At 43.0% G+C, this 12,621-nt stretch overlaps 1 protein-coding gene across 3 annotated transcripts in view; it reads left to right on the top strand.

Annotated features, from left to right (window-relative positions):
* CRHR2 (corticotropin releasing hormone receptor 2) overlaps positions 1–12,621 on the top strand; it is a 142,232-nt gene that overhangs the window by 100,947 nt on the left and 28,664 nt on the right. For all 3 annotated transcript variants that reach the window (XM_042043450.1, XM_042043452.1, XM_042043451.1), the window contains 3 exons: positions 2,596–2,749; positions 5,475–5,535; positions 9,603–9,675. In XM_042043450.1, coding sequence (XP_041899384.1) covers positions 2,596–2,749; positions 5,475–5,535; positions 9,603–9,675 — 288 coding nt within the window. The remainder of the gene's footprint in view (positions 1–2,595; positions 2,750–5,474; positions 5,536–9,602; positions 9,676–12,621) is intronic.

Genomic DNA, 12,621 nt, shown 5'->3' with positions numbered 1-12,621 from the left:
TTATTCTGACTTAGTGCCTCCCACTGGTTTGTTTTCAAACTAGTACAGTAGAAAAGTGAAAATATCTTGCATTTTAAGTTTTCATTGTTTAATTTACCTTTAAAAGGGCTGCGCAATCTTGATAATTTGGCTTTTCCTGCATTCTCTGCTTCATGCTATGTTTGGGTCACGTCAGTGGCCTGTACTTTCTAGATAAGATTTAATGAACAACTACAGAAGAAAGAGAAGGCTGAAAGTCCTGTTCAATTCTGACTCCTGGCACAGACTCTAAAAAGCCTCCCCCATCAGGGGAGACACAATTAAGGCACAGACCATGTCAGGGGTGCTGAGTTTGTTGGTATAAATATTGCAAGGGACACTTATCCACATGCTCAGAGTGACTTCCATGCTTCGCTTCATTTTAATGTCAGCTGGGCACTCATCATCCTTGATTAGCTCTTCAGAAGTAAGGTTTGACATCTGAACTTCAGTCCCATGCTCTGGGAGAACAAATAGAGAGAGAAATCATTAGTGCCCAGATAAAGAAGATGTCCATGCATAAATCTCTATTATTATTCATCCAGATGCTCCTTTGAGAAAATGGAAATTCTGTTAATTCAGTGTTCGCTCTGTCTGTGTTTCTGGCATTCTCACACTCCAGAAGATGGGGGTTTATGAGCTTCATGGTCAGTGGTTTCATGCTGTGTGACTTGCTCTCATGACAATACTGCAAATCTTTATTGAGATTTTTAGTTATTTAGGAAAAATCTGTTGGAGACTGGCACTCAAATACCTTTTAAAATGTGAGCACAAAGTGACAATGGAAATATAAACCTGCAAATATAAGGAGAGGTCATCACATGCCCCAGTTTTCATTAACTCATCTTTTCTCGGCAGCCTTTTTGGGAAAGGTGCTTTATACAAGCTCGGTGATAACTTTGTTACATGATTGTGGGATAAGTCAGTCAAAATAACACCACCAAAATGAATGGGAACATCATTTATTCTAGATATTCATATGATCTCTTCTGTGCTGATCAGTGGAGATTAAATAGCACAGATACAGCGGCATCGATGTGGAAATATTTTGCGTGAAGTTTATAATGCTTACAGAAAATTCCAGAAGGAATTGGTTGTCTGGAGCCTAATGGTGGGTACATGTGGGGATTAAGAATCCTCAGTCAAATAAACAGAATGGCTCAAACTAATGAGCTCTGCAAATCTGGTTTACTATTCAATGTTGCTAAATCCACAATTCCCAAAGGACTTGCTCAAAATTCATTTTATTCTGGTCTCCTATGGAAGTCATGCAGGGGGAGTTTTCACCACTGTTATTTGTATTTGTCTGTATCTACCAGAATCTTCCCAATCCATGGGCCAGTTCCTCTCAGTTCTGACACAGGAAAAAGTGACTTGGATATAATTGCTTCTTACAATTCCTATAAAAACAGGGAAGGGAAGGGAAAGGGAAAGGGAAACTTAATTTGGTTTAAACTTCTGAAAACAAAATGTTTCGTCGTCTTCTGGGTTGTTTTGGGGTTTAATCCTATTTTAAGGGTGAAGCCAAACTAAATTTCAAATATTAATGAAATAATACAGTAGTGAAAGCTTTATCACATCAAAGGATTTCTTCTTTTTATTTCCATTCCATAAACAGAAGCAATCACAACTTGTGGATGGGCTGTCGTTTTGTAATTGTGCTTCTTGCCCAATAAATTCCTAATCCTCAGAATTTTACTGGGTTTCATGGTGCATCTGCTGCTCTGTTGGCTGCCTGGAGACCAGCAATATCTCCTGCATGTGAAGGCTAAGATAAAATTAACTGAGGGTCAAAAGTTCCAAATAATTATGCAGAGTTAATGAAAAGGCTGGAGAATGGTGAGACCAAAATGACCAAAATCAGTGACAGCAGAGAACCCAGGTAATTAGAGTTGTGCTTCAAGAAATACATTCCATGTATGGTAAGAAAGAAGTTTTCCCAGACTTAGGTGAGCAGCACTGTGGAAATTACCACCAGTTCCTTGTGATTTATGGCTGGGATGTTCCCATCTGGAGCTAATCGTGCTTCCCACAGCTGTGCTCTCACTGCACAGCCATTCTGAGGAGAGGCCTTTACTGGTAGACCAAAAATTCCTGTTGAGGTTGTGGCAAAATTCAGAGGTGACCCGTGGCATGGTGTGACTTAACAGAGTTGTAGTACTGACAGCAGGAACAGAGGGGATGAAGTGGCTGATAAAAACTTGCCTTTAAAGTATTTTTTTTCTAAATATCAGTGGTGCTCCTTCCTTTCAGTGGAAAGGAAGCAAGATTGTGGCACTAACAGAGATCACCTGTGGTCAAATGAGCTGCAGCTCTTGGAGGCTTGTTCTGGAACCTGAATTTTCCAGACGTGTTTAGATACAGCAGACCCTGGTCGAAGCCAGCCTCAGCAGAAGGTCTCAGATGGAGCTGTGAGTTCCTGTCAGCACCTAAAATACTGTGATTCCAAGCCACAGGATAAATCTGCATCCCATGAATAAATTCTACCAATGATTTTTTTAAGGGGATAACAACATATAGAATCTCTTAAATGTTCTCACCATGACTTTGAAATATTCTTTTCTGTTCCCTTTCCAGCCCTGGTGTCGATGTATTACCACTGTCTACAATTACTTTGTGGTGACCAACTTCTTCTGGATGTTTGTGGAAGGCTGCTACTTACACACTGCTATAGTGATGACCTACTCCACAGATAAGCTGAGGAAATGGGTCTTCCTCTTCATAGGATGGTGTAAGTGCCTTTTGTGGTTAAAATGGTGCTCTGTGGTACCTGGCATTAAAGTGTTAAAGACAAGAGAGGCAAGAGTAAATATTACAAATCCCACGGAGGTGAAATCTGGATCTCTCAGTCTGAACAGACACTTCTAAGTGAGGAGCTGACTTGAAAAAAAGCCTAACTATCTGCCAGTCCAGCCCTACAGCTGTCATTTGGACTGCTGAGGGATTTGTTCCTAGAAAACAGCCTTTGGCAAAGAGTCACACGTCATCTTTGTACTGTCCTTGGGGCTACTCAGAGACTCAGCTGTGGTAAAGCTGCCTTTGGGATGCTGTGGTCACATATGGCCTCTGAGGTCAAAAAGGGATGTGGAAAACTGGAGATTCTCCAGATGAAAATGTGATCAGGGATCTGAAGGGCATGAGCTGTGATGTGAGGCTGAAGGAGCTGAGTTTTAATCTGGCAAAGAGGAAGATGAGGAGGGATCTGTTTGGTGCCAGGAGTGATTTGAAAGATAATTAAAAAGATGATGGAGCCAAATTCTTCTTGGTAGTAGCAGATGTTATAAGGAGGGACAAATCCATATACTGCAGACTGGGAGGTTCCAGTTGGACATAAAGGAAACAGAAAATGTACCAGGAGATGGTGCAGCACTGGAATATGTGACTTACAAGCTGTGAAACCTCTGACCTTGGGGATATTGAAAATACTGCCAGGCTAAGCCCTGGCTGAGGTGGGTGAGTGTTGATAGTTCTGCTCAGAGCAGGAAATTGGAGCAAGCAGCTTCAGAGGTCCTTCCCAACCAGTATGTCCATGTTTTGAACTTGGCCAGGAGACGTTTGGCAGGACAGGCCCCGTGCAGGCAGCTTGTTCACGTGAAAGGAAATCTGAGGTCCAACTGAAGCAGTGAATCTGGCAGTTCTTTTCTGTTGAAGGAAGAAAGGTGGGAAAAAGTCACCAATATTTTCTTTTGTGAAAGCAGAATGACATTTTGTTCAGAAGTGCCTCTCCCTCTCTGCAGAAGTAATTGGATTGCAGTTCTGAAGGCAGAAACAGCCTTTGAAACAAAATACGTCATTCAATCCAAAATCAAATGGGAGGAAAGAGGAGTTGTAGTCGAAAGAAAATGTTTATTTGGGGAGTTGATTCAATTTTTTCCCCAACAGTTTCCAATTCTCTCAGCAAACTGGAAAATCAGCTGCTTACACAGCTCTCACAGGTTGGTTTGATCCCTGGCGTTTTCCCTCCCTACCTCTGTCAGAACCCTCTGGGTCTCTCTTTACTAATGCAGGAGTGGTGTGAGCTACACATACCTTTCCACCCACCTTTTGGGTGCATTCTGGCTTTGCTCTGCCTCCCCATACACATTTTTTTACCAGTCTCATTCTCAAATCCCTGTTCTTCACAAGGAAAAGTAAAATAATTTCCTTCAGGAGAGAGGACGTGGCTCCATTTTCTCTGTCCATTCCTCACAAGAACATGGGAACATGAGTGCACCAGACCCTTTGAGACTGGTGAACAGAATGAAAGACAGCACAATCATTTGGAGGGCCACCCAGCCCCTTCAATCACTCGAGGAATCACCAGGGATGTTGGGGCAGGAGATCAGAGCACTCCTTGCTGAGGTTAAAGATGACCCCTCAGCAGCTCAGGCCCATCCCTTCTGTGTCGTGGTTCTCTTTCCATCTCTTTAAAGCCTCCATTTCCCATGAGAGATGCAGCAAATGCGAGGTTAAAAGGCTGTGTTAGAAACAAATCCACCTCTGCTCCTCCATGAGGCTTTAAGTCACGTTGCTCACACAGGGGTAGAAGCAGATACTCGTGAGTCACTGGATCTGGGCCCTGTCCATGCACTCACCTCAGCGATTTCAGAGGGACATGAACCTGGAGTTTGGAATGAGGGATGGAGCTGGCGAGGCTGGACTTGTTTGGGTTTTCCTGAGGTGAGGAGTTAAAGGGGGAATGGAGAGGGAAAACTCTCCCCTTCTAATTTTGACATCAGTCTAGTCCTTGCTTGAATGTGAGTCAAAAGGCCAGTTCCATTTACTCTTCCTCCCTTCCAGATTCCTCCTCCAGCAAATCCCCTTCAAACCAGCTGCTTTGGAAGGCCTAACACAAACGCTTCTTAGGGAGTGCAGTGATGTCTGTAAAGTTAAAAGTAGCTGGATCCTTCAGAAGGAGAAAAAAACCAAGAACTCTGATGCTGCAAGATATCAAACTATTCTTTCTCACAACCCTGTTTCATAGGGAACACTGAACTCAAAAAACTTGTTGAAAGTTTTGCAAATGTGCTTCATCCAAAGATCCCATTAAGTTTACAAGCTTTTTGGAGCCAGGGAAATAAAAACCTAAACACCCACTCCCAAGTACTGTCTTTTAAGATTTTGCTGTGTCAGCTGCAGGAAAATGATAAGGGACCAAAACTGCCTTTAAGTCAGCCAAAATTGTTCTGGTCACTTCTATGGAAATACAGGTATTCATGTCTGTGTTTGTTAATATTTTTATTCCCTTCCCTTATTGGTATTGAAGTTTTGTCAAGATTATCTTTTTTTTTTTTTAATTTTTGAACTAAAAATCTTAGCAGTTGTGATGTCTCAAGCAGACCAAGATAGGACCACTTGTATTTAGAGTCTCCCAGTTCATTAACTCAGACTCTCCTTGCACAAACCTGAATTTACTTTGGTACCATGGATACATCCATCCATCCATGATTAACTCCTGAGTTTTTTTGCTCCTGCAGGTATTCCCTGTCCAATCATCATTGCCTGGGCCATTGGCAAGCTGTATTATGAAAACGAACAGTAAGTGACGTTATTGTTTGTGTTTGTGTGGCTCTCTAAACAAATTAGGACATGAATACACATCCAAACCATATCCCAGGGCACATATTCCTGCTTCCACTGGCTGTGCATTTCCTTCTTCCTCAGTGTGAGGAGCTCAGCCATGCCCATTCCCTGCCTGTCCTGCCTGGTTTCTTACACATGGGATTGGAGAGCTCTTGTTCTCTAAGAAAAATGTCCTTAAAGAGCTGCCAGGTCTGATCAGTTCCTCTCTCCCTAAGGACAGGTTCCCAGGGGGATTTCATCCACTAATTATTTAAACAGCTGCAAGCTCCTCTTCTAAATTCCAGGGTCCTGACGTTGCTCCTTGCCAGGGCTGTTGTCCATTTGTCCTGAGCACTGGGGGAATCATGTGCCGCTCCCAGGAGGTCAGACCCAGCCAACTGGACATGGACAGCAAACGTGGATTTGCCTGCAGCTTCCAACACTGTTTGGGACAGCCCAAAATTCAGGAAAAAATGGGAAACTCCTCTTTCTCCATCTGAGTATCCATTTAAGTTGTTTGGGTTCAGGTTGTGTAGCTCATCGTAGTTTAAAAGCTCAAAATAGCACACAGAAAGAATGTTAAGGAAATGCTTCAACCAACTTCTTCACTTTTTAGTCTTTGTACTTCATAGAGATAATTTTTTGCACTGTGAGGCAACTATAATTGGTACTGTGGCAAATATCCTGTCTGGGGTTTACCAGTTCTTTAGCAAAATATGGCAACTCCAAGAAAAAAAAAAGTACTGTCAAATCTCAATTTTAAAAAACCCACACAAACTATTAAGAATTATTGCAGTAATTTCATTGATGGGCATTTGTTAAGGGGAAGAACATTAGTGAGATCTAATGAACAATAGTGATAAAACCAGTGGTGGGTTTGGTTATATAAAGAGCTATTGGAGAAGCCTGTAGAATATTAAGTAGTGCTATTCAACAGAAATGTGTTCTATATATCTGAATCTTATCACAACTGTCTTCCTAAATTGTCCTCTTCAATATTCAGGGAGTGTTTGTTTATCCTTCCAGAGGTAAAAAAAAGAATAAAAAGTGGTTAAACGGCTCTTATTTCACACAGATGCACCAAATAATTGTCAGTGATTTTTCTCTTTTTGCTTTTAAAGAAATTATTTTATTGCAGAAACAATGGTGTGTGCTGGATTTAAAGTAAGACTTCAGATGATTGGCAGAACAGTTTGCAATACCTCAGCTAAAGGTCCCAGTTAGAACAGTTAAGACTCTAAATATGAAATATTGCTAATCAAATGCAGACATTTATAATGTCTCTGGCAAATAGCTGTCTCCTCTCGGCGTTACTCACCAGATTTCATCAGAAATATTTAGATTATAATGTAGCAGAGCTGGTTTACAGCCCATTGGGAGCAACACAGACCTAAAAATGCTGATTTTTGTTTTTTCTCCACCACCTACAAAAAGAACCTGGAGCACCAACTCCCCTGGAGAGTCCTGTGTTGCAGAGTCTGCCTTTGGCCACAACCTTGTTTCCTCAGAGTGCGTGGAAGTAAATCCACATTAATTCTTCGCTCAGCACAGCCTTGGTCTAATACTGGACTTCAGATAATAAATTTCATCATTTTGGTCTTCCAGCTAAGTAACATTTAAATTCCAGAGAGCAGTTAGCAGCCTTTGCCCTGGAACCTCGTTTGTGCTCTACCAGCTCTGTTCCAAATTCTTTGCTGACTTTTTCTAGCCCACTAAGTTCTGCCACATGCCTCAGTCTGCTTCTTATTAGTCCCTCTGCTAGATCAGCCAGCTTCCCAGGAACTCTGTGCTTCTCTTAGTTCTCTGAGTTTCAGGCAATAAAAAATAGTTCTCCCAAAATACCCTTCAAAATCTTCTCTCAAATGTAGGTCTTGCGAGTTCTGGAGAATTTTGTTTCCTGCCCTGGCATATCTTGTAATTATTTTTTCTTCATATCTTTCCAGCTACATAAAAAAAAATAAAATTCAAAAACCCAGTTTCATTCATTTAAGGCTGCCCTGGGGATTCTTCTTGGATGATAACTTGGCTGGAGGAAGTACCTTATTCCAAGTCTTTCTCTCATGCCCAAATTTTGAAAGATGAGTTGCAAAATTATCAATTCACACTTATTTTCACCAGGGCACCAGGGAATAGCAGACATCTTTCAGATTTCTGAAACATTCAAAGCTCCCTCATTCGTTTGGAACTCAAAGGATGTAGGAATTGAGCCAAGAAAAGGCAAATAATTGTCAGGTACTGAGCTGTGTTCCTGATTCCAGCTGCATACCTCAACTCTCCTGTCCACTCAGAGCATCTTGCAATGGGCAACCAGCTCCTCCTGTTTCAGCAAACAACACATTTTGGAGGGAGGCTTTGAGGGCGTGGTGTGATCCATAAGGGTCCCATCTGAACCAGAGCTTTCCTAATCCCAGCTCATTTCCCCTGGACCTGTGAGGTCGTGTCTTACAGACTGCAACCTCTTGGAGGCAACACCTATTACATCTTGCTGCTTGTAAAAGTGCAAATCTGGCTCCATGGTCTCCTTAGCTCAGAATTCCCCTTGTTTCCATGTCTCCACTGGCACTAAATTATCTGTTCCACAAAGCAAACATGGGGAAGGCATAACTTCTGCTGTATAGACTTGTTGTGTGGTATCCATGACAGGGAAGAAAACTCTCAGACCCTTGGACTCCAAAATCTACTTCCTGAGGGATCTGGAGCTCCAATGATCTAAGCCTTCAGGAATTATGAACGCAAATCTGTCTTTGCTTGGTGAAATCCTGGATCCAGACCCCGTGGCTTTATCTGTAATGCTAAATGAGTTGGGCCTGGATTAATTCCTGGGGCTCAGCTTCCAAATAGCATGGAATCATTCACACCCGTATTATTAAACCTTCTTGGCCTCCAAAATCAGGGGAGCTGCAGTTTGTGGACTATTGGGAATGTCCTCTGGCTCCTGATAGCTTCAGATATGTTCCCCAGGAATAGTTTTGGACTTGATTAGTTTTTGGCCTGGTCCAAAACTACCCCAAGGAAAACGGAACGGTGCGAGTTCAGACCTGAGCCCAATCTCTCATTCATTTACCAGCATGACAGATTTATTATTCCCAGTGCAGAGGATGAAGCGAGTGTCAGCGTGGGTTGCTGTGAAATCACAGGGGTATTTTGTTGTATAACACAGCAGGGAGAAAACACTTGGAATTAGTGGAAGAGGAAGTCAAGCCAGCGCTCGGTCGCGTGCGACACCTCCAGGCTCTCTGCTGCTCTGAGGCCACTCAGTTTATCTGTGATTTCACTTCACCTGAGTCCATTTCCCTGTGCATTTTGGGTTGTGCCAGACAGTTTGGAAGGTGATGTTGGAGCAGAAATTTGGTACCATCAAAGGATGGCTCTGTTCTGCCTGCTGGCTTTGGTGGCCATGGAATCATTAAGGTTGGACAAGGCCTCTCAGCTCACGGAGCCCAGCCACTCGCCCAACTATGCCAGGTCCTCCACTAACCCATGGCCCCAAGTGCCACATCTACATGGTTTTTGAGCACTTCCAGGGATGGTCACTCCACCACTGGAGTCTCCAGTGGTCCCCAGATTCATTCAAAGCCAATGGGGTGACTCCTTATTCTTTCAGTATTTTATTTAGACAGCATTTCCATGCAACTTGAGATGTTTAAGTTACAGCCCTTACTTTGTGCAATGTGTCTTCGGGCACTGCAATGGATAACAGGGTTTTTTTTCTCTTACACAGAATATTTCTTTGATCCCTTTCTCAGACATCTCCTGCATCCTCCTTATAGCAGGTTCTCACATTTCTTGGAAGTATTTACGTAGGCAATAGCCAAAAACATAGAGGGAACATGAATGTTCTAATGGGAGGGGGAAATGGGGCTCAGATCTGTGTCCAACAGCAGGTGATTTGCAGCAGAAAACTCAATTACTTGCTGATAATTTATATATGATTAAACAATACAGTGAAAAAAGAAACGCCTCTCTATATCCAACATATTACAGTCTAAAATAAGTGAATTTACCTTTACAAATTGTTTTCTTACTTGTTTTGTTTTTTACAGGTGCTGGTTTGGAAAAGAGCCAGGGAAATATATTGACTACATATACCAAGGGCCAGTGATTCTTGTTCTCCTGGTAAGTGTTTATGTGGGTGGGAGGACACTGCCATCTCCCACTGAGAGGAGATTTGATCTATGATGTTCCACATCTGCTTTTATGGAAAATAAGATGCAAACAAGGCCAAACATCTTCAGGTGTTCTCTGAAGTGGCCACAGTAGATAACACTGCAAGAATTGAAATTAGTTGGTTTTGGCTGTTTCTTTGGTTTTGGGCCATTCTTTCCTCCTCCTGCTGCAGTGCTGTTTGCCTTTGTACAAGGTTTTGAGATGAGGGAAGGAAAAATGTTCAAAACCAGGAGGTGTAGTGCAGTATCTGCTCACCCACTTGGGACTCTGGACAGCTACAGCAATTCTGTCACTCACATTATTTAGAAAAGTGTAATAATCATGGTCAGGAATTGCATCTTGCACAGTCATGTCCATTTTCTGCATCACCATCACTGCTGTGTGTTTGTTTCTAGATTTCCTTTTGTGAAGTTTCCTTCCCAGTGCTGCCCACAGTTACCAGGCTGTTTATCTGTTTACCCAACAGTCCGTCTCCTGTGCCAACCAAGAGTAGGCAGAGGGAGAAGGAAGCTCATTCATAACCCATTTCGAGCCTTCAGCTGAAGCACGCTGGTGCTTTCCCAGAAAAAAACCAAAACTGGCTGTGGATGGAAAGCATTAGTTAGCTATTAGTAAGGACAAAGCTGAAAAAAATTATTCTTCTCCTCCAGGCAGATGAACCAACAGAGAATTCCCCAGGCTCAGTGGGTTCCCCTCTTTTAGGGAGCCGAGGTTTGCTGTTCCTTTTGTCACTCCAGCCCCCATGGGGAAGGTGCAGATGCTCCAGAACAGGCACCACTGGCAGCTTTCTCAAGGCTAAGGAGCCTCATGTTCTCACCTTGTCAGTGCCTGTTCATGGGATTCAGTGTGACTAAAGTTCCTGTGTTGCCCAGGAACACAGCTTGCCCAGCAGCTGATGTGAGTGTGTGCCCTGAGAGCAGGAGAGTTCATTTCTGTGTTAACTGTTAAGATACAGCAAAAAAATCACCTGAAAAGAGGAAAAGACCCCCATAATAGTAGTATATTTTTGCGTAAAAATTCTTTATGTTCTAAGGAGAGGAATAGCAACGGGTGTGATACACACAATATAATTTGTGTTGCTGAGGGAGCCGTCACAAAACCAGAAACAACCTCACAGTAAATTGACCTGACTGATACAGAGACTCCCTCACAAATAAATCCTATTTAGACAACACAAGGTGGGAGATCTGTGATACTCAGAGCACTTGGATTTCACATCATTGGCTGGAAATCTGTGGCTGTGAATTTACCATAAGCCTTTAGTCCACAGGACCTATAAAATCCTTGGGTAGCATCTCTGACAGATACCATAGGAATGAAAATAGCTTTTTCTCCCCAGAACAGCGCTTCAAATATTTAAAGACCACAAAGAGCCACAGAAGATGGAGGTATAGTTGGGGGCTGCCTCTTTCTATCCAGGTCTCTGCCTCTTACTTGGGGCAGCCTTGAGACCCCTCTAAACTGGGCCAGTGACTGAAGAGCCCAGACCTGAGACTGGGAGTTGAACCTTCCTACCTTGGCCTGCCTGCACGTGAGCTCTGATTAAAACACTAATGAGGTAACAGCAGTAATTGCACTGTGCAGTGGAAAGCAGCTGATAACATTTAGAGAAGTGACATAAGGGTGAGCTCTTCCTCCCCTCACTTTAGGGTTATTCCCCTCAGAAAGCACTGCTGGGGGAGGAAGATACCTCTCTGCAAACAATCTAAACAGAAAATCTGAAAGTTCCTGTTACAGCACACTCCTGATTCCTATAATCTGCTCCCCCACTTAGTTTTTTTAATTTGCACTGTCATTTCACCTTTGGAGTGTTTCTAATTAAAACACACAACTCCACGGTGTCTTAAAGCCACTTGACTTGCTTGTGTTTTGATCCTTATGTGAATAAATTCAAACTGCATGTGATGACTGAAGCATCACTTGCTGTTATTGGAGTCACTGACCCTTTCAAGGGTGCTGTGAAAAATGCTGGGCTAAGAGCCCTGCCATTTGACATCTGCCGTGCACTCAGGGCAGCACAGCCAAGCTCAGATGTGATTATGTCTCTCCCTTAGCACAGATGGGGACAAAGTGCCACCTTCCTCTCCTCTCTAGTGAGCAGTGGTCATCACAAGTGGAAAACACAGAGATTTCAAAAATAGGACGACTCTGTGACCTCTTTCAGTCACAGCTCATGAGTGGGGTTTGAACTAAGGAGGAATTGAAGTGGAGCTGTGTTTTGTGAAAGAATGTACAGGACAGGACAAAGTCCTGATGGGACAGGGAGGAATGGCTTTGAGATGATGGAGGGTAGATTAAGATGGGATATTAGGAAGGAAAAAATTCTTCTCTGTGAGGGTAGTGAGGCCCTGGCACAGGTTGCCCAGAGAGCTGTGGATCCCTGGAAGTGTCCAAGGCCAGGTTGGACAGGGCTTGGAGAAACCTGGGCTAGTGGAAGGTGTCCCTGCACCTGGCAGGGGGGTGGAACTGCATGATTTTTTAGGTCCCTTCCAACCCAAACCATTCTGTGACAATTCTGTGAGACAGCTATCCCAGGACTCGGCTGGAAAAATAAAGTTACATGAATGTTACAAGAAGAAATTAATGTTATTTTCGAAAGGGCACTAACACTAAAAGCTGAAAGTCTAAATACTCCATGAAATTACAGTTCCTGTACCCCTGGGAACACTCAGCCTGGGGTGGTTAAAATTGGATTCACCCACCTGAGTGAAGAGCCAAGAGCTCAGTGTCCAGCTCAGGTGAGCTTTGGCTACCTCTTGGACACATCTTTGTGTATTCCAGGAGCATCATTACACCAACCAGTGGCAGTATGATTAGAGTACTAAACATTTTTAGAGGGATAAAAAGTTGCTTCTAAAGATGCAATTCTGTTAAAATATTACTTTTTAAGGATTT

This window comes from Corvus kubaryi, unplaced genomic scaffold, assembly GCF_017639235.1.
Source record: "Corvus kubaryi isolate FWS band 111438036 unplaced genomic scaffold, C.kubaryi_AGA036_p1.0 37398, whole genome shotgun sequence".
NCBI lineage: Eukaryota > Metazoa > Chordata > Aves > Passeriformes > Corvidae > Corvus > Corvus kubaryi.
Note: the sequence above shows the minus strand (reverse complement) of the source record. Positions and strands in the feature narration are given on the sequence as shown.